This window comes from Podarcis filfolensis, assembly GCF_964270895.1.
Source record: "Podarcis filfolensis genome assembly, chromosome: 10".
NCBI lineage: Eukaryota > Metazoa > Chordata > Lepidosauria > Squamata > Lacertidae > Podarcis > Podarcis filfolensis.
Window position 1 is genome coordinate 60,112,189 of NC_139612.1, and position 22,686 is coordinate 60,134,874.

A 22,686-nucleotide genomic window follows, 5' to 3' on the forward strand; every position below is an offset into this window, starting at 1 on the left:
CCACCAACCAAAAGCAGTCAGCGATGCCCCAAAGGAACCAATGGTACTACTTGGCTATGGCACAATCGCCTTCCTGTAGAAAAAGTGTAGAGCAGGGTTTGTTTGCCCTCCCCCAGCCTTGAGGCTGCAATACCTTGAGGGCAACCTTGAAGGCGCTGGATGCCAGAGGTGGGCCGGGTAGGGGTAAGTAAGTAAGTGCAGGTGCCACTCTTAACAGGTGCCACAGCAGGGTCCATTTGTGCTGTGCAGAAGCCATCTAATACAAACACACCTCCATTTGGGCAAGTAGGAGGCATTATTGCCATTTAAGGGCACATTCCAGCCAGGAGAAAGGATGGGAAGCAGACCCGGTGAAGCATATGGGCCTGAGGACTGGATAGAGGCCAGGAGAACTGCATTGGTCTCTTGGACCTGCTGTTCCCCACCTCTGCTGTACGACCATCAAACTGTTTGAAAAGGGTTGCATCAGGTAGAGATGTCAAACATTCTGGTTGGATGGCACCATGGAGCTGCAAAGGTTGATGCTAAAATAACAACCCTAAACAGCCCATGCTATTTGGGGAGAGCATTTTGCTGCGTGCTTTTGGGGAAGCGGTGAAATATTCCCAAGGGTTTCTCCCGAGAAACTGATGCTCACTTAATGAGGAATGAAACTCATGTTAGCCAATAGAGATTAAAATTGGATCCACAGCTGTACCCCAAACTCATAGATGGTGGGACTGGAAAGATAATTTCACTGATCTTTTTTTTTTTCTAATGGGGGACTGAAATTCTCTAACAGCTTAGGAGAACTTTTTGAAAAGTACTCAAAATTGTTTTCTGAGGAATTTTAGGTTACGTGAAGTGATGGCCGCTGTCTTCTTTGCAAACCAGTGGCAAATGCGGTAACTGGGGAACTGGTAGTTGGCCCAAAAAAAGTGGTGGTGTTGAGTCGGTAGATGAGAAGCACCAGCTTGAGATTTTGCCATCCAATCCTTAGAGTTTATTTATTTTTAGACTGCCCCACCCCAAACAACTTGGAATGGACAACAATAAATTAAGAAACAAAGAATACAATATCCAGTCGATTCTGATTAAACGCATCTACAAAAGTCAACAGATGTGATAGCCTCAGCGCTCTGAGTGGAGGTTCTTCGTTTCCATCTCCCCTTCCCCCACCGAAAAACAGCAGCTCGTATCGAAAATGCCTGGCAACGCTTCTGAAAGGTTATGCAGGTTTTGGCGAGTCTCCAGCATGACAGCACTTCCATAGCTGTGGGGCAGCCCCTAGGAATGCCCCTCTGCAAGGCCCAGATGTCTTGAGTTGGTACTCAAGAGGTGACCTCAAGAGGGTGCTCTTGGTCAACGTTATGGGCTGTGATGGTCATATGGAGGGAGATAGTCTCTTAGGTATGCTCTACCCAAACTGGATAGATGTTTAGGCAGGACACTGATTTTTCTTTTCTTAAATAACGTTTCTGTACAGGAGCAGAAATCACTATGCTACATTAAAATAACTTCAGAAATATACATATACATATAAAATTTTTACATGACACCCAAAGGCACTGATTTGCATTGGGGCTCAGCTCCTCATTCCCAGTTATATTGGAAACAAGCAATGACATATATATATATATATATCGGAGGGGAGAAGTATACAGAACACAGTAGCCCCCGCCCCAAATAATTAAACGCCCACTCCGTAAGGTTGAGAAGTACTGCCAACAAAGTTGCGGGGGGAAACCCCCGCTGAAATTCCGTAGCAAACAGAAAGTACTTTTTGAACTGTATGGAATAAAATAGCTAACATCGTTCAATATAATAATAGTAATGATAAGAAAAGCTTGCATGAGATCTAATGAAAGACTGAGAACCTCAGAAGCTTCAGCGTGGTGGCTAGAATTCTAATCCAGTCTGAAATTAAGCGCCTCCAAATCCCATCGGTTTCAATGGGAGAGTTTAGCATGCACTTAAATAGACCCAATTCAAGTCAATGGAACTATGCACTTAACTTTGGCCAGTTTTACCCATCAGTTTTAATTCAATAGATCAAGCATTGGTGAAGCTCTTAAAACGGAGAAGAATGCATGGGATTGGCTCTCTCTCTTTCTCTCTTTTTTTTTTTTTTGCTTTTGTTTTGTTTTTACTAGAAAGATACAGCTCTTTCAAAATAGCTGGTAGATACAGAAAGCATAAATATACAATAAAGTTTAAACACCGATTGTACTAAATGCAACAATACAAAGAAGCAAATGGTAACACAATAAAACTGTATTACATTTGTGCTTTGAATATTACAGTACATTATATACATTGGTCCAAAATAAGCATCTCATGCCAAATGACGCAAAAGAAAAAATAAAGTAAAATAAGATAACCAAAACAGCAAGCAAAAGAGAAAAAGGAAAGGGGAAAAAACTCCAGCAAGTATTTACATTATCTTTTAATAAACATTCAACTGTGAACTGGTGCAATTTCCACTACATATATTTGAAGTCCTCCTTTTATTCCACACGACCATCCTGTCTCCCTATTTCTACGCTATTCAGTAGGTTCTGCCATTGTTTTTCTTTTTAATATATATATATATATATGTATATATATATACACGTTGAACAAAAGCAAAGAAAAGAAAGGGTAAGAACATAGTGCTTCAATATTCTCCGCGACGAGCCATCGGATCAGCGAACTTGGGGCGCGTAACCTTCTTTCATTAAACCCTCCTCATAGTCTGTCTGGCACAGTATCATGTTGTTCTTTAGGAAAAATTTGTCTCCCACGCAAAATCTGGAAATACAAGAGGGGGAAAATAAGATGAGAAACATGGAGGATCCAAGTTGCATTTAAAACATAGGTGTCAGGAAAACAAGCAGTTTTTTGTTGCCATCGGATGAGCCTCGCCAATGTGGGGAACGACCAGAAACACTCCTGCCGATGACCTCAGTATTTGAACTGGAATATACCCAGGGACCTAAATTGTCCAGGGCTTTGTACATTAATACAAGGACCATGAACCAGGCTTGGTAGTAGATGAGCACCATTTCCACAATGGTGTCAGATGTTGTGGGCCATGTTCCCTCATCAATTTCTGCACCAGCTAGAGCTTCAGGAGCAGAGTCAATGGCAGCCCCACACAGAGCATGTTGCAGTAATCCAGCCCTGGGGTTATGAACCCATGGACCACAGCAGTTGTATAAAGACTAAGCCACTGTTGACCACTTCTCTTGGTGGCACTATAGAACGTTAGACATTACAGAAGCCTTTGCCAACCTGATGCCCACCAGATGTTTGGGACTACAATTCCCATCAGCCCCGGCTTAGGGAAGGCTGCACCACAGCGTCACAAAAATCTTCACTTGGTGGCTTCATCACACTATTTAATTCCATCCGCATCGCTGTCAATAGACATTTCAGGCCCGGGAGGAGTCATGTGAATTGGCCTTTATATACAGCCAAGCTAATTTCGCACTAAGTGTGGCATGGGCAATACTTTTTCAATGGGTTCATTTTTCCTTAATAACAAAAAGAGAGCTCTCTTTTAACGCCCGCCTGGAGAAACAGGGGGAGCACCACACCCCAAGGGGTCTTTTGGCACACAGAAGAGCTTTCGCTAATGAATGATCGTGCATCGGGGGGTCACATTCTGTTTGTGGCCAACGCTCCATCTATAAAAACATATTGGGAGGTGTGACACCCAGAAGCTCCAATTAAACCAAATCGAGTAACCTAAATGAACTTCTTAGCATTGAAGCAGACAGATGAAAACCAGTCTCCCTCAGCTAATTACCCGCTTTACTCTCGAAACTATTGTTTAATTCGGTAATGGATTACAATGTTCTTTTTTGCCGTATAATTTTCCAAGCGAGCGACATCTTGGACACAATTAGAAGCAGAAATAAATGTGCACGTTGTTTACGGTAGATTTAACAACAGAGTAGCTATGGGAATAGGCTGTATATGTACTTAATTGTAACAATTTAACCTTCAAATAGCGGTGTCTGGTGTAGTTGACCCAGTAAAAGTACGTATAATTACACAAGTTGACCTTGGCGACCTTCGATTGTGGGGCCCCCACCCTCCCCACCCTTTTTATCAGTCAGTCAGTTTCTAATGATGTCTGAAGCAGAAATCTGAGGGAATTGTCACAGAGTAAATTGTGTATTGAAAGGAGGCCTTTAATGTTTTGTGAAGTTGTGAGGTTTTAAATGGGGCAGCAGTTGGGCTGATTTACATTTGTAAAGATTGGAATGCTAGACAAACAGCGAACCCATTTATTTTCCAACCGGGTAGCTTTGGAAATTTATCCTTATGCTCGCTAAATAGAGTGAGGGAAAATAGTGTAATAAAAAAGTGGATTGAAAAGAATTAGCTTGGCTCCTGAAGGAAAATTGGGCTGTTTATGTGTGGACTCCCCTCTCCTCCCCACCTCACGCTCTCCCCCATCTCTCGGATTAATACCCACTCATAGCTCTTGACTGAAAATACAGATTATGGAACCGGTCCTGAAAACGCTTTTCAAGTTATTTATGGTCAAAGCAGCTTCATAGAGAAAACACACACTCCTAATTTCGGATCCCCCCATTCTTTCCCGACATATTTTTATATTTCGTTATATTCCACCTACATCTTATTGAGTGGAGCAGATGGAAATAAAAAAGGGCTCCTGCAGAGGAGAAGCAGTTATTTTCTGAGCTCTTTAGCACCTGACCATTTTTGTTTCTCTGCAAAAATTAAAAAAAAACACCCCCATGTTAAACAGCTTTTCTGGCCAAATTGCACAATACTTGCAGAGTTCTTCCTCCCACAAAGCATACCTCAGTTATATAAAAAGAAGCTCGTATGAATATATAACAGGGTGTGTGTTGGTGGGGGGAAGAGTCTGCCCCCCAATCACATCTCCCCTGTTGATTGTGGCCAGAGTGGTCCATCCTCACTTAGGTAAAGGGGTAAAGGTAAAGGTAAGACTCCCTGGAAAAGACCCTGATGTTGGGAAAGATGGACGGCACAAGGAGAAGGGGACGACAGAGGAAGAGGTGGTTGGACAGTGTTCTCGAAGCTACCAACATGAGTCTGACCAAACTGCAGGAGGCAGTGGAAGATAGGTGTACCTGGCATGCTCTGGTCCATGGGGTCACGAAGAGTCAGACATGACTAAATGACTAAACAACAACAACAAAGGTAAAGGACCCCTGGGTGGTTAAGTCCAGTCAAAGGCGACTATGGGGTTGCTGCGTTCATCTCGCTTTCAGGCTGAGGGAGGCAGCGTTTGTCCACCGACAGCGTTACAGGTCATGTGGCCAGCATGGCTAAACCACTTCGGGCACAACGGGACGCCATGACGGAAACCAGAGCGCACGGAAATGCCGTTTACTTTCCTGCCACAGCGGTACCTATTTATCTACTTGTACTGGCGTGCTTTCAAACTGCTAGGTTGGCAGGAGCTGAGACAGAGCAACAGGAGCTCACTCCGTCGTGGGGATTCGAACCACTGACCTTCTGATCGGCAAGCTGAAGAGGCCGGTGGTTTAGACCACAGTGCCACCTGCATGCCTATCCTCACTTAACACAACAATGGTAGCCTTGCCTCATGCACGCCTTCCCAGAGCGTCATCAAAACAAAGGTGGTTCTTCCTTCCCTTGGGGAAGGTCTATAGCTCAGTGGAAGAGCATCTCCCTTGCAAGCAGAAGGTCCCAAGTTCAATCACTGGCATCTCCAGGTAGGTTTAGGAGAAACTCCTGCCTGAAATCGTGGAGAGCAGCTGCTAGGCAGTATAGACATTAGTGAGCTAGGTGGACCAACAGTCTGACTCTGTATAAGGAAGCTTCCTATGTAAATGCAGTAGTGGCAGACTGCTGGGCTGACAGATAAGCTCAAGGTGGAGAACTGGTGGCTCTCCAGATGTTACTCTCATCAGCTCCAGCCAGCATGGGCATTGTCAAGGCTGATGAGAGTCCAGCAACATCTGGAAGGATACAAGTTCTTCACCCCTGCCATGGGCAATGCTTGCAAACCTATTCCAATATCACAAAGAAGGTGAAATGGCCTTCCCCCACCAGACCCCTTGCTTGGATTACATGGTGGTGGTAGCAGTGACAACATCGATGGGATTCTTCAACCTTGGTCCCCAGCTGTTGCTAGACTACAACTCCCATCATCCCTAGCCAGGGCAGTCAATGGGCAGGAATAATGGGGTGGGAGGTGCAGTCCAGGAACGAGTCTGAAGAATGCCACTCTAGATAATGTAGATAGAACAGTTGTTTTCCAACTTTCTACTTTCAAAGAAGAAAATATGACATTTCCTTAGATTGGCCTTGGCCAACCTGGCATCCTTCGGGACTACGGATCCCATCTGCTATCTTACACAAACCAATGGACTATCTACTTCGGTACTCTTAGTGGCAGCAGCTCTCTGGGCAAATGTCTCTCCCAGCACCTGCTCTCCTTATATTCTGATTTGTAAGGAGCACTTAAGCCACAGTTTCCTGGTTTAGGCATCACAGGAAACAGTGGTTTAACAAGCAGAGATGTCAATGCCAAAGCCAGGCAAGGTGAGGGGGTGGGTGCAGGCACAGGACTCCTTGGTCTAATGAACCAAGGTTTAAAATGGAAATTACACTGTTATTTTTGAATCGGGCCTATTTGTACATCTAGCCAAGTACTATGTAATCGTACTTTGACTGGCAGTGACTCTCCAAAGTCTCAGGAAGAATTTCCCCCCATCTGCTATTACCTGATCCTTTTGAGCAGAGGCACAAAAGATTGAGCCTGAGAAATTCTGCATGTACAGCTTCCAGTGAGGTTTGAGCCCTCTTCGTGTTCTCCGTTGGATGTCCTGTTCTCTGGTGAGAACAGGCTTTGACTAAAGAGTTATTTCAACACTTTTTACAACATGCAAGCATACCTGAAAAAGTTAGTACTTGGCCATTAAAAAGTCCTGTGCTATTTTATTGTTTGCTAAATTGCGATTTTAAATCCATCTGTTAACTTCCAACATCACATCTAGCTGCGCCCCTAGAATCTCCCTCTCTGCTGGTTACACAAATCATTCATACTTGCAAATATTTATATTATTTTTATATTTTAATTCTTCTTCTTTTTTGCAGGCAAGAAGATTGTAGCGATGGCCACTATCTTTGTTTAAAAAAAAAGAAAAGAAAACCTGTCACTAATCCGAAACCTCTATACACTGAAAAAGAAGCCCACCGTCTTTTGTTCTGTGGCTAACAAAAATTATCTGCCTTGCTTGACTGATAAAGATTAGCCGACTTCTTGCATTAAAGAAGTTTATCTTGTACGGGATGAAGTGACAAGACAGTAACTAAGTGCTAATTGTGCATAACCAGCGCTAAAGATATGCAGGCCCATTACGACATGCAATAAATGAAGCGAACAACAAGAACGTATTAGACAGTTTTAATAATGACACTAGAACAGTAACAGTGGTTTGGAGCAATAAGGATGGGGGAAAGTCTTTAAGAGTTTCAATTCAAAAGAGTATGCAATTATTTCGTACTTGAATAGATTCCACTGGTAGGGTAAGGCTGACCTTATTTTGAATGCAGACTCTTTAGTTCTGCACCAAAACAAGGCTGATGTATAGGAACTGTAAATGGCCCTGTAACTTCTAATTGCTTAGCATTATTACATAGTTTAAACAGTGGTTATTACTTGTCTGATATTTTAATTTTCTGCACATCGTGATGAAAAAGGTCAATTTGGCTTTGTTTTAGAATGTAATTGTAGAAAGCTATAATTATGGCAGCTGCACAATTCACACTGCATGAGGGATGCTCGGCTGTATGTGTGCGTGTGTGGTTTTAAAACTCACTACGTCGCTACAGAACGAAGCGGAGCAGCGTGGGCTGCCTCTTCCATTATTTTACCCAACACATTAGAGAAACGGGCAAATCCATTCATTTCCTGACCATGACACTTTGTGGGGGTTTTTTAAGCCAGGACTAGCTAATGTGGCATGGGGACCCGGGTGGCGCTGTGGGTTAAACCACAGAGCCTAGGGCTTGCCGATCAGAAGGTTGGCGGTTCGAATCCCCGCAACGGGGTGAGCTCCTGTTGCTCGGTCCCTGCTCCTGCCAACCTAGCAGTTCGAAAGCACGTCAAAGTGCAAGTAGATAAATAGGTACCGCTCCGGCGGGAAGGTAAAGGGCGTTTCTGTGCGCTGCTCTGGTTTGCCAGAAGTGGCTTAGTCATGCTGGCCACATGACCCGGAAGCTGTACGCCGGCTCCCTTGGCCAATAAAGCGAGATGAGCACCGCAACCCCAGAGTCGGCCACGACTGGACCTAATGGTCAGGGGTCCCTTTACCTTTACCTTTAGCTAATGTGGCACTCTTTAGATGCTGTTGGACTACAACTCCCATCATCAGCTGACCATTGTTTTTACCCATCATTCAGTTCTGCCTCCACAGGAGTGGTCCATGTGGTGAGACAGAGCCGCAGAACGGCCCTCCTGAGGTTTCTGCAGCTTGCCCAGATGCCATTGGGGTAGAGCTGGGCAGCTGTGAGGTTGGGGCTCCATCAGCGCACCAAGCACTGGAACCAATCTGGCGGCCCTACTAGGGCAAGTGCACAGCCCAAAGGTATACACACAGCAGAGAGCTAACTTTCTTGTAAAAGACAACCCTTCCAGTCGCTTCTACAGCTCTGGATACCTCTGCACACCAATGTGACCTCTAGGCAGCTATTTCCAGGTCTGTGCTGTATGGAGCTGTTGCAGCAGCTGGAGACCACCCCCTTTCCACCAGTTTATGTACCTTCCCCTGACAGGGTGAGCACAGGTAGCTGGAGACTACGCCTGTGTGGAAACTGTCTCTGCTCTTCCTGCTTCAGTCCCCTTCTGGTTCTGGGAGAGAGTTGTGCAGGAGAGGGTAGGGAAGCACCCAGCACTTTCTTTGCCTGCCCTGCCTCTTCCTCCACTCTGAAGCTTCCCCTCCCTCTGATTCTTGCCTCCTGGTTGGTTCAGGAACCCACAGACCACTGTTCCTCCTCTCCTGAGTGGGACTCCAGCGTCCTGCCAGTCCCTGACACTGCCCCACTCCAGTGCAGGTTAGTTGCAGTGACATTCCATTCTAGTGGCTTCCATGTTAAGCCAGTTAAGGTTGAGGAAGTAGGAGAGCCACCTCAACAAACATTTTTTATGTATTTTATAACATATTTAATGTGTGCCTTCTTCCAAAAAATGGGCTGTACCCATTGCTATGCAAGCAAAGTTCCACTCACCCAAGAGGACTCCCATTTCTTCTGCTCTACCAACACCTCCCTGAAATCTGACTTGCAGGGTGCACATGGTGGCCGGAAGGGCCAGGAGAAGAGGAAGTTCTTTTGTGCTCATGGAAGTTTGCTGTGCAAGTGGATGTTGGGATGCATCTTGGGAGATGGGGTAATTGGCAGGCCCCCAGCTGGCTCCAGCCCACCGGCTGGCAGCCGGGGCGAACTCCACGTCTCGGAACAGCATCAAAAACTGCTCGGAACAGCATCAGAAACCTTTAGAGACTGAGCACGCAAGCCAGCAGAGATAAGAACTCTTTGCAATGGAAGTAGCGGACAGAGGCATATGTAAGCATATTTATTCAGCATTAGAACAAAGGAAAAACATGTCTGCTTCAATTCGTGTCCAAGCAAAAAGCATAGGCAAAAGCTATATAAAATGGAAGTTCTGCTGGAAGTAAACAGACATGTGACATACAAAAACTCCACATACCTGTTCTAAAGGTGGAACGGAAACTCAATATCCTAACAGTGGATACAGCCCAACGTGCATTTCAACACTTATGAAGTGTTGAAAACTGAATCATAATATTCTGCGAATGTTTTAAAGTTTTAAAGTCAGAGTTTTAAAGTTTTGCAGCCCTGCAGCATTTTAACCTGAGACTCCAAAAGAATCTGTCCATGTACAATTTTATAATGGGTTGGGTCTAGACTTAGTCAAGCTCAGAGAAGAATCAAGTGATTTCAGTGGGTCTAAAAGTAGCAATGACTTACTTGAGCCCAGTTGGTTTCTGCAGGTCTAAGTCTGGATTCAAGCCAACATGCTCAAAGTCAAAATGAAGCGGATCTCCAAAAGGATAGGACCTCCATAATTTCATGGCCACAGAAGGTTTTGCTCTATGTGATACTGGGGCTCAGTGATGGTGGCAGCATTACGATGGAGCTGCCACTCAAATTCGGAGCTGCATTCAGATGCAATTTGCACCAATGGATTTTAGCATTACAATCAAGAATGGCCTCAGGTTTGCAAGCCATGGTTTACCATGTTTGCCGCTAAACCATGAACAACGTATACAGTACAATCACCGTAGATGTGGGGCAAAGGGGAAAACTATGTTCATGCCTGTAATACTGAACCACAGATAATTATTGTGCAAGAGTAGGGTTGCTGTGATAAGAGGTAGGTGAGAGCAGGTACACTGTGTCCAGTTTTGCCCAGAGAATGATAGCAAGCTATTGTACCTCCATACCCTCCTAATTCTAGGTCAGTCCCAAGTTGGTCTCAGTACATGGAAGGAGACTTAAGAAACTCTCCTACCTCTGATTACAAAGTTGACAGGCGAAGCAGTCCAGGTGGTAAACATTGTCCTTGGCCCTCATCACCATCTCAAAAGCAGGGATGAGTTTGCTGCAGGCTGCACAGTTCCCCGTAACGCCAAATAACCTACAGAAAATTTAAAAAAAAAAAGATGAGAGGAGGAGGCATGATTGGTTGGGTCAAGAAAAGAGAAACCCCCTATATAGTACCCAATAATCACACTTGCATTTTTCTTCCTTCCCAGACATAAATCTATATTTGATTTTACCACGAGACTAAACTTCTCTCGGAAATGCTAAAGTGCAAATGTACCGAGAGGGCAATGGTGGAGGCACGAGCTGCTTTTCATCTCCACTCGCAGATAAGTATTCTACTGTCATAAAGCTTTCTACAAAAGGCGGAAAGATACAGAACTGCGGGGAAATAGTTTATTCTCTCCCTTCGCTAGAAAAATCTACATAGCTAGCACACAGTACGTAAAGTTACTCAATGTGGTAGGGAGTGAGGATTCTTATTCTTGGAAAGACGATAAAGGAAGGGGAAAACAACAAGCCCAGGACTATGTTATAGGGTATAGAAATTTCTTAAATAAATAAGAAATAATAATAAATAAAGCTCAGCAAAATGTTAGCCTATGGCACGGATTATGGAGTGAGCTTGTCCGATAGTGCAGTAAAATAATAATAATAATAATAATAATAATAATAATAATAATAATCCACAACTCCTTGGAGCTCACTGTAAATATGAGTGTGATATAAAACCTTGGCCTCTGTGCTATTTCTTTGTAACACACAAGCTTTAGCAAAAGAGGAAATAATACTTTGGTGCTGGTGCGGGGAAGGCTCCCATTGCAGTCATTTTTGACACCTAGTGCTAAAAGCTTTACCATTATTAAAGAGCATTTTATGAAGAAGTCATTTAAAGCGTCAGAAAGCATTAGTGGTTCATGCACCTTCCAACCTTGTACCATGCTTATAGCTATGATTATGTTATTCAAGTAGCCCATTAAAGTAAATGAGGCAGTCAGCTATATATAGCCACATTAGGAGCGCAGGTACATTATATTGTAGGAACAATTTCAAATCTCTTATGAAATGTTTTAACTTTGGTGATGGGGGGTGGGGAAAACCCACTTCCTTTTTTAAAACAGATGCGCGTGCATACAAGCACAGTCGCACATTGTTCAAGGTGGTCCCCCTCCTCCGCACACAGCTGGTATGTTCCAAATAATGAAATAATCCTACACACATCTATACAGAATTTTAATTCTAATAAGGGAGGATTATAAACTTTTTTTCCTTTCCTTTTCGGATGCACACACCGCCGATCTTTGAAACCAACTTTAATGCAAAGCTACTTAATACATGCAAATGGGTTTTTTCCCCCTTTTAAAAAAGTAGCAATGCTCTTCCTCTGTGTTTAGCAGTTAATGCCATTTTAAAGTATGATACAAAATAGATGAAAATGCCACATCTGCCGCCTTCCTTTTTGCTCTTCAACATCAGGCTGACAGCAGAAAAATATTAATGGCTCTCGGGGGAAATGCCGAATTAAAAGCAGTTCTGAGCTAATGAATTCAAAGGTGCTACAGTCGAAAACTTGGTTTGGCAACACACACAGATGAGCGCAAACCTTCCCGTATGAAAGGGGTGCACCAGCAGTGCCTGCACAGCTAACCAAGCCCTGACATCAGCGCAGTGCACACATTTTGCATAATACATACGGCATGTTTATTTTTAAAGTTATGAACCACTTTTCTGCTGATTGTCTGGTGCACCAGTTTACCCTGATTTTATATATATATATCTAAAATGTTCAGAGATAAACAAAACAACAACAAGGCTTAATCACCAGCATCCCTATGTTCATCAACTCCTGGTAGATTTATTATTCAGGCTCATGTCAACTTCATTTTGCTAATTGTGAAGACGGATGATTAAAATTATATGTACACACAGAGAGACAGAGGGTTGTGTGTCTCTCCACAATCACTTCTCAAAAGATTCCACCCCAGCAATTCTCAAATGGCCTTGGGCAAGCCATGCCAGTTCAAAAACAAAAAGAGGCTGGATCCAACTAAGCCCTACTCAAGAGTAAACTCACTGAAATGAATGGGACTAAGTTGGTACTACTAGCTTCAGTGAGTCTACTCTGAGTAGGGCTAATGCAACACAACATCTCAAAGACTAGCAGAGAGGCACTTCAGGGTAAAACTGAGGCCACTGTTCACAAATGCATTCATATATTTCAAATAATTTGTATACCGCTTAATTAGATAGCCCCTAAGCAGCGTACATTGAACAAATCAAAACAATTATTGATGTGCAAATAAAAGAAGCAATGTTTGAAAACAGATATGCATGACTTATTCCCAAGTCTGGAGAGGCTTGCTGAAACAAACACTACCCATTCTTAAAACGACCATAGTCAATCTATGCCAATCCAGGAGCGGCAGCAGTTGATGCTCCAGTCAATGTTGGTGGAAGATGCTACTAGCCACAGAGCTCACCTGGGCATCTAGTGGAAGAGGCTGGAGCGAGAAGCAGCCCCCCCCCCAAGCTGAGTGCTTGCTCCTTCAGGATACAGTGGTACCTCAGGTTACATATGCTTCAGGTTACATACACTTCAGGTTACAGACTCTGCTAACCCAGAAATAGTGCTTCAGGTTAAGAACTTTGCTTCAGGATGAGAACAGAAATTGTGCTCCGGCGGCGTGGCAGCAGCAGGAGGCTCCATTAGCTAAAATGGTGCTTCAGGTTAAGAACAGTTTCAGGTTAAGTACGGACCTCCGGAATGAGTTAAGTACTTAACCTGAGGTACCACTGTATTTCCACACAGGGCAGGCAGACATAGGAACTGCTCATCCACAGAGCTTACACCTTGGCAGCACTCAAATTCAATGGTAGTCCATTTGCCTGGCGGTGGTGCTTGGCTTAATAGCCATCTCTGGTGATTCGGTGCTCTTGCTTCCTCCGTTCTGAATAGTACAATTGAATGGAGTAACACTCAGACATGGTCTTCAGTCAAAACAATTTTTTTTTGTGTATATACACATCTGTGTATCTGAAGAAGTGTGCATGCACACGAAAGCTCATACCAAGAACTAACTTAGTTGGTCTTTAAGGTGCTACTGGCAGGAAAAAAATTTTTTTGTTTTGACTATGGCAGACCAACACGGCTACCTATCTGTAAATGGTCTTCAGTATCTACCTTACATGGCATGGGGAAGTGTCAGCGACTGGCCCCACAACCTGATCCCACAATCGTAAGTCAATTAAATTAATCTAAATTAATTTAACAGCTTGGGGAGTTAAAATAACAACCACAGCTTGTTTCCAAGAAGCTTGGTCAGGAGAGCAAGTCCCCTGGTTTCAAGTAAAGTTGGTCCACCTTGACCTTCTCCAGCCAGTTGGACTCCCACTCTCATCAGCTTCAGCTAGCCTCGCCAATGCACAGGGATGATGAGGCTTGGAGTGCAACATCATCAGGAGGGCACCAGGTTGGGGAAAGCTGATCCACCAAATAAATAAACAAATCTTGAACTAAATTAGAAGAGCAGAACCCAGAAGTGGGTTGTTGTTTTTAATGAAACAGCAGCATCTAGGCCAGAACAAGGCATGCACTAGATCAGGGATGGGGAACTTGTGAGCCTCCAGATGGACTCCCAATATCTGGAGGGGGATCAGGTCCGCTAGACGATGGGTCAAGCAGCTCACTAAGAGGTTGCAGCACTCAACATCACCCAACCTGGAAGAGATCAAACTGGGCATAGGAACATAGAACATAGCTGCCTTATACTGAATTGCATCTAGCTCAGCAATGTCCACATGGACCAGCAGTGGCTCTCCAGGATTTCAGTTTCGGGTCTCTCCTACCTAGAGATGCTGGGGACTGAACCTGGGACCTTTTGTGTGCAAGGCAGGCACTTCAGCACTGAGCTACAGATCTTCCCCAGCCTTTGGAAACCTTCCAGGGAAGAGGTGCACACACCTTCCTGATCAACAAATTCCACAAGGCCTGTGCTGGCTTCATAACAGGAGAGTAAGGATGTAAGAGGGCATCACTTTGCCTTCCTCCCTATATCTGTTGCACACAACACTGCTTCCTTTCTGCTGCAGTTCGTCTTCCACCAAAAACCATGATCTGTCTCACTGTTTGCCGCGGCAAAATTGCATAGCTTACGCAATTTATGTAATTGAGTATGTGAATTTTGTTGCCATTATGTTACTCTACTTTATTCCTTTCAATGCAATGGAAAGACAATGCAAACTGGGGTGATGGGGACGTAATCGATTACCTATCTTTTGTGGTCTGAAAGCAACAGCAACATCTGTTGATTGATTTCCATACTGGAAATGGGATGAATAAGTGAGCTCCAGCAATTTCCACTCCTGCTTCCCTTTATTCTCCAACAACCTTACATGGGACAGCAGATGCTGTAGACCAAGGTGGTTACACGCCTGCCAGCAACACACATAGAAATTAGTCTTTGTTAGCACTATGCTCCAACAGCTATGCTGTGCAATGGCACAGCAAAGGCCAATCCAGGTTTGAACCCCTGTGCGGACACCACCCTCAGCCTGCCAGAAACACTGGATATCGGCATGAACTGACTCAACATGGTTATTACTACCAGAACAGCAGAGAGACAACAGGACTCTGGCAGAGCCAGGAAGAGGAGAATAAATAATAATAATAATAATAATAATAATAATAATAATAATAATAGATAGATGATAGATAGATAGATAGATAAAAAATTTTATTTATACCCAGCCCATCTGGCTGGGTTTCCCCACCCGCTCTGGGCAGCTCCCAACATAATATTAGTAATAATAATAAAGTGATAAAACAACAAATATGAAAAAACTTCCCTAAACAGGGCTGCCTTCAGATGTCTTCTAAAAGTCAGATAGCTGTTTAATTCCTTGACATCTGATGGGAGGGCATTCCCTGTAACTTCACTTCTCACAGGGAGGGAACCACCAGAACGCTATCAGAGCTGGACCTCAGTGTCTGGGTTGAACGATGGGGGTGGAGATGCTCTTTCAGGTATACTGGGCTGAAGCCGTTTAGGGCTTTAAAGGTCAGCAGGATAAATGAGTGAGACGGGAAGGGACCAGTTCACCTGCACTGGGTACAATTATGTAGAATGGAACATGAGAGGCAAGGGACACAACAAATTTTGGTATCACACAAGGTGCCGCTGAAATTTGAAAGCCCAATCTCCACCATGCGTGAATGCTGCTACCAAAAGGACAGAGTCCTATTTCCATGCACGCATGGAACTTGATCCACCCTAAATAGTGCCAAGGTATGGATAGAATTCACCTCTGTGTCTCCAGCCTCCAATGTTCAGTCTGATGTGGGAGGAACATGTGTCAGTTTCCGACTAGGCAGGCAGAAGTTCAAATGGGTTAATCCTGAAAAACGGCACCTCCAGCACTCAGAGCGGCTCAGCTACAGAGCTCACCAAGAAACAGGCAAGGCCTAACTCACAAGGTTAAAAGAGCTCTGCATATGCAGCACTGAACTCATTGGGAGGTCAGGATATACATGTCGTAAATTAATTTCATTTAGGAAGGCTTACCTTAGACAAGGTTTGAGATCTCTTGATCTACAGCAGGGGTTGCTAAACCGTGCTTCATTCAGGTGGCCCACGGCATGTCCGCATTAAATATTCATAATGATTTTTAATTGTATTTTTATTGCTACTTTTATCTCTCACGCTGCATTCTACTGTATTACAATTTGAATTCCATAGATAAAAATACAATTAAACACCATGCAGCTTCTAGTCTATTGCATTACAATTTCTACAATAGGCAGAAAATTCATTAAGCGGTCTTCCAAAGACTCCATCCATTTTCAAGTGGTCCATGGGGGAGAACATTTGGAAACCACCAATCTACAGCAGCACCTTATTGTCGCTTTTGAAGAATAATTGACTAATATGTTATAGAACCACACCGGGGACTACAATGAGCAATTCAGTATCATTATTTCCTTTCATTTCAATTACCAGGGCCCTAAGCTGCATCGAAAATTGAGGTTCTCTAAAGAAGGGATGGGGAACCTGTGGCCCTGCAGGTGTCAGACTTCACTTCCCAACAGAGCATGGCGAATGCTCAAAGCATGATGCGAGCTGAATTCCATCAATGTATTATAAACCACAGGTGCTTTATACCTGCCTTGCAGCTTTTCAACAGGAGTACATAGGACAGATCCATTTGGTGGTGGCGGCTGTTTTTTAAATCCAAGTTATGAACATGTAAAAGCTTCCTTACTCCATGATAGACCAAACACAAGTGTTACCGATGGAAAGCCACGCCAGGAGATGGGATTATTCATTCTCCACTATATGCTGCATCTAAATTTGCATGCCCCAATTCTCTGAGCCATGAGAGATTTCGGGAGGTTCTGGTGGTTATCCTTGTAGAGGACATCAGGAGAGGCTTCTGACATTGTGCCCTATTCACATTCCTTGACAAAATATGGGTTGACCCTAGGTGGAGATTCACAGCATTAACATTCCAAAAGGCATTGCTCCATCAACAGTTTCTTGGGGAGGGTGCTCATCAACCTAAAGCTGCCTCTTTGACCTTCATCCCACCCCCAGTGTCAAGAGAAAGAAGGGAGGGGGGATGGGAAGGTAAAAGCCCTCCCCAAAGGACTCTCTTCTTCCAAAAGACTTCAGCTAGAGAGAACAATCTACACGGAACCACCCGTTCCGTGGTTAGGGCGGTATACAAATTCAATAAATGAATGAAGAATGAATGAAGAGGGAAGGACCCGTCTTGAGGAACCGATCTTAACTGTGCAGGGTAGCATATGCATGTGACTTTGAAGGTGATCCTCTGCAGAACTGGGGGACTATTAAGCTGAAGGAATATATGCTTGATCAGACCAAGAAAGCCCGTATGTCCTCTTTTTCCAGGACACGCCCTCTTTTTCATGGCTAGAGTCATCATAGCGACCCAGAGTTAGAGGTTGGGAAGTATATCCTCTTTTTTGCACGTCAAAATATGGCAACCCTAAGCCCACTCTTTTGTCACCAACAGAGGGAAGGCTGGGGTGTCCACACATCCTACTTTGCAGTCCTCTATTTGAAGATATGCTTGATCCATGCCCCATCTATCCATCCATCCATCCATCCATCCATTCATCTGTAACATAAGAAGGGAGAGCAGCAGGGACCTTGAAGTTGTCCATCAACAGTGAGCGCCTGGATAACAGACCGAACAGGCACATACCACCTCGTCACCTTTCTTTGCTATGGTGGGATGTACTGTATATCATTCCTAAATCTGCATAAGTCAGCATAGGCAAATTTCATGCAAATCTGAATCTTATTTTTCGGGCAATGCATCTCCTCTTTTTTTGGCAACCTCCCTAGAGCAGGTGGCCTTTGGAGGCTCCTTAAGTAGGGCAGAAATTGCAACAGCCCCCACCTCCCACCCAGCATCTGCCTCCCAGAGGTATCTTGATAGTATGGATCATGGTTGTTGATAGACCTAACCTCCATGAATTACACACTGAGTTAGGGTAAGGTATAAATCCTGAAGAATGAGAAAACACACACACTTTGTCTAGTTATGTAGGACTCCCACAAATGTTGCTGAAAAGCTTATTCTAAAATCTTAGCTGCTTTAAGGCTACGCAAGAGATTTCTTGCAGTTGCGTTCTTGCACTCAGACCAGGGCTAAATATGAGCTGGTGTTAATTCTGAATATAGCTGCTTGTTTGCATTAAGAACAGCCGTCCCCCTCTTGCTATTGTTATATTATTATTACCACTACCCCACAATGCCACGTTGAAATTCTGAACCGAGTTCTTCTATTCCACCGTCCCCAATTTTCAATTGCTTTCTTTCCCCGAGCATTTATCAGCTACCTGATTAGAATTTGTTTCCACACAAACCATTGATCATCAGCCTATTACTAGGCAAATGACAGTTAATTACCCACTACATTAACCACTGGGACCCAAGACCTGCTTCTCCTGCCATCAGTCAACATGATAAATGTGGCAAGTTCAGTAATGCATGGCCAGCCCCGAGCTGCCTGGTATAGTGTGAACAACCCTCAATCTCACTTCCAGGCCCAGGAAAATCTATGGCAATCTGCATAATTACAAGCTCTGGGTTAATAACAGACAAATGATTTGTTGCATCTAAACAAAGTCCTTGGAACGGGCCTGGTCTCCTGTGGTTTTCCTCGGGCCGGTTACACTCTGCCATCGGTGCACTTTCTTGTATAATGTGCATTTTTAAAAAAAAGGAAAAAAAGAGGGGGTGGAAGGAAAGAAATGCCTTTCCCAATACTATACCTTTCCCAGTTTGTTGCTCTCCAATTTATGGATTCTGCATATGTGATTTTTAATCATTAAAGAACTCTTGGAGCAATATTATCTTAATTATTCTCTGCTGTAACCAGGGAATTAGGCTTCAGATAAAATTTTCTTCTTCCCCGCACTTCTCCTGCCTCGCTGGAGGCTCCATCAGTTTTCATCTGCACCTGGACTCTGAAATCCTAATGATGAATTATTGCCCCTTTCCCTAAGAGGGCGAACCTTACAAGGGAACATTTTACTGAACTGTCAAGCTCACAGACCGAGTGCGGAGATGCGGAAATCTGATCTAATTTACTGCAAAACGACGCACTTGTTAGACTTTTCTCCCTCCGTTTCGTCCCAAGGATCAAGAGATCAGTCAGTAGCCAGGCACTGCCTACTCCTTTGCTGGGGAGAGAGGGAGAGGGAGGGAGAGGGAGAGAAAGAGAGCACAGGGGTGGCGTTGGTTAGGTTCTCTAGGAGGCTCAAGATAATAGAAATTGAAACCAAGTTTTTGTTTAGCTGGGAAAGGAAGAAAAATTCTACTCAGGGCAAGAAATAGTCCCTCCACCAAGACAGGTTCACCTTGGCCTTGGTCCTAAGCACTGTCTCACTCTGCTTCCGACTATATTGTTGGTCTTTCTACATGCTTCCACCTCCATCCAGCCTAAAACTACCACATTTTGATTTTGCAGATGAGATGCCTGGAATGGAGCAAGAAGAGAATCAGGGGGAAGAATGTGGCAAGCCATGGATGGAGCTTGAAAAAGAATTTGTCATGCCAGGGGTCAGAATCCGTTGTTAGGAGGAAAGCAGGATATGGAAGGACACAGCAGAAGCTAGCAGAACGTAGAATCCATTGGCTTTTCAGGTTCCAGGACCAATTGCCAGACAAATGCATCACCAGTCAGACTGGTTGGAAGGGCTCGTCTTAGACTCCTTCCAAGTTAAAGAGGGCAAACTCCAGCAGAGGCACAGTTCAGTGAGTAGCCTATGAATTAGGTTCCAAGTGCCAGTAGCAGCTATTTGCCCAGACAGCTGCTACAGGCACACTAGTGGAGCCCCTTTCCAGTCCCTTCAGTGTTGTCAGTGCTGCTTCGCACTCAGTGTCTTTATTCAGCAGACAGAATACTGCAGCTTTCCATTCAAGAAAGGCAACTGAATGAGCAGTTGGCAATGCTAGCAGAGAGCTTCCATATGCAACTGTTACAGTCACCTCAAGGAGAAACACAGATTGCTGTTATATTGCAGTTTCATGCCTTTAAAACTTTTCAAAATAGCATGGGCTTCAAAAGATCTAATAGGAATGCAACAGAAATAGAAAGCAGTGATCCAGCTCATTGTCTTCCTAAGGCACTAGACTAGACCTGCCGGTGATATCACCCACGCTCCAATGTACAAGGGGTTACGCAGTGGTAAGTGGGGAAGCATTTATTTATCCATAGTTCTATAGTGTCTTATGATATAAAACAGACACACTCAAACAAAATAACCCAAACCCATTGACTCTGTATTTTGAGGAAATAAGGGGTTCTTCCCTTGTGAGTTCCGGCTCAAAAGTGGGGTTCCAGGTAAAGAGCTCTTCTGATTTTCATGAGTGTGTGACACGTAATGCTTCATTTGTGCTTCCATTTTTAGGAAAGACAGTTGTGTGCTTAACAAGCAAACAGTTTTTCAGATAGCACAGCACTATTGTAGACTATCCCAATACAGAATCTCAGCATGAACCAGCAACCAATAGCACCTTTCACAACCTTCCACCACTTCTCCAAATTAAACTGTGCATTCAATAGGGGTGTGTTCAATATCTTTCATCGATACCGATTAACTGCCAACATGTGTTCTTGGGCCCATAATGAGCAGGATCACGGCTTGGGTTTAAAGGTGCAGACTCAGTATCTTAGTTCCAGATGTATTTGGCTCTCCACCTCCAAACCCTCCCTCCCTGGTAGGAAACTAGGGTAGGGCAGAGGCAAAGTAGCTACTATTTCAGCATCGTATTTGATTGATGAAACTGCAGAAAAAGGGTTGGATAGATGCAGGTGGCGCTGTGGTCTAAACCACTGAGCCTCTTGGGCTTGCCAATCAGAAGGTTGGCGGTTTGAATCCCCACGACGGGGTGAGTTCCCGTTGCTCGGTCCCAGCTCCTGCCAACGTAGCAGTTTGAAAGCACACCAAAAAGTGCAAGTAGATAAATAGGTACTGCTCTGGCGGGAAGGTAAATGGCATTTCTGTGTGCTGCTTTGGTTTCACCAGAAGTGGCTTAGTCATGCTGGCCACATGACCCAGAAAAACTGCGGGCAAACGTTGGCTCCCTCGGCCAGTAAAGCGAGATGAGAGCCGCAACCCCAGACTTGTCTGTAACTGGACTTAACTTTCAGGGATCCTTTACCTTTACTTTTTTTAGTCCATATCTTCATTGATATCAAGATTGCCGTCAATTGCAGTGCCTAGAATTCTAAGCAGGACCAGACCGGCCACTGGGGATGCAGCAGGACAACTGGGTAGAAAAATGCAGCAAAGAGCCAAAAGAAAATCCCTGGCCAGAAAATAGCCCCAAATCTTTGCTAGGGACAGCACTGCTCCTATCACTAGGCAAAGTCAGCCATACGGAAGAGGGAGGAATTTGATTCACTCCACATTTGAAGGAGAGCCTACCGAATCCACACCATCCAAAACAATTCATGAAACTGAAAACACCGCCATCCGCCAAGATTCACATTCCTCCTGATTTTGCAGTGCTGTTCTCCATCCAAGTAATATGTACAAAAACACATTTACTAGATTGTGCATGAAATGCATATATTCTTGAAAATAACAAACAAAAATGGCTTTGCAACGCTGCATACAAATTTGTGCAGTACGAGTAATTAACACAAAAATGCTGATGGGTTTTCATGAGAACTTTTTTTAAAAAAAAAATCAGAAACTGATGTGGAAATGCAGAGAACTTAATTTAAGATTGGAAAAATGAGGAACTGAGAGATACTGCAATTGACAGATTCATCCATTCCTAGGCAGGCTGAAGACTCCAAAGGCAAATTTCAGGTGCTGCTGCTTTTGGAGCAGTATCTATAAACAAACAACAGCAACAGAAAGGCAGGGACTTTCCTCTCAGACTTAGGCTGCATTTACACAATATTTCATACTAGAACCAGTAAATACTGAATTCTTGGTGTGTGTTTTTTACCTAGTCTACACACAATCCAGACCTATTGTATATTTTTTTGGCCCCTGAAAAGTGCTTCTTGGGAAACTGGTTTCATTTGGAAAATAAAAGCTCATGGCAGATTACGGTAATTCTATTTTGCCCCGCGGTGTGTCCATTTGAAAATGGATGAGAGGAAACATGGGTGGTCCCAGAGATTGGGAACATATCCACATCTGCTGAGTGATGTTGTCAAGGATAGGTGTGTAATATAACAAGGCTGAAATTACCTCTTCATTCATCTGGGCATGTTCAGAAGGAAAAAGATGTTTATAACCTAATCAAGGGGAGGGTATTCAAAAGCATATCAAGTACGGTACCTACAGCCACCCTCACTGATGACAGGACCTAGAATCAATCTAGAATGAAAGCAGCATGTTGAAGACAAGCCAGAACATTTCCAGATTGAGAAGAGCCACATTGTTTGTGCTACAAACAGTTACGGTGTACACAGATACTCGAAGGAACCAGATAGGCAAGGGAGGGAGGCTGGAAGGAAAAGGGTTGAGGAGTCAATATCAGTTTGACACTACCATAGCAAAAAGGTATGGCAAAATCTCTAGTAGGGATGGGCAGAACTATCTATTTCACATACATTCATTCATATGGCTGTTCCACC

General features: G+C 44.0%; 1 protein-coding gene across 5 annotated transcripts in view; it reads right to left on the reverse strand.

The window, feature by feature from the left end:
- Positions 1-967: 967 nt before the first annotated feature.
- Positions 968-22,686, reverse strand: part of LMO3 (LIM domain only 3) — a 94,281-nt gene continuing 72,562 nt past the window's right edge. For all 5 annotated transcript variants that reach the window (XM_083573239.1, XM_083573237.1, XM_083573240.1 and 2 more), the window contains exons 3-4: positions 10,526-10,651; positions 968-2,769 (exon numbers count right to left, since the gene is read on the reverse strand). In XM_083573239.1, coding sequence (XP_083429365.1) covers positions 2,664-2,769; positions 10,526-10,651 — 232 coding nt within the window. In that variant the 3' untranslated portion in view covers positions 968-2,663. The remainder of the gene's footprint in view (positions 2,770-10,525; positions 10,652-22,686) is intronic.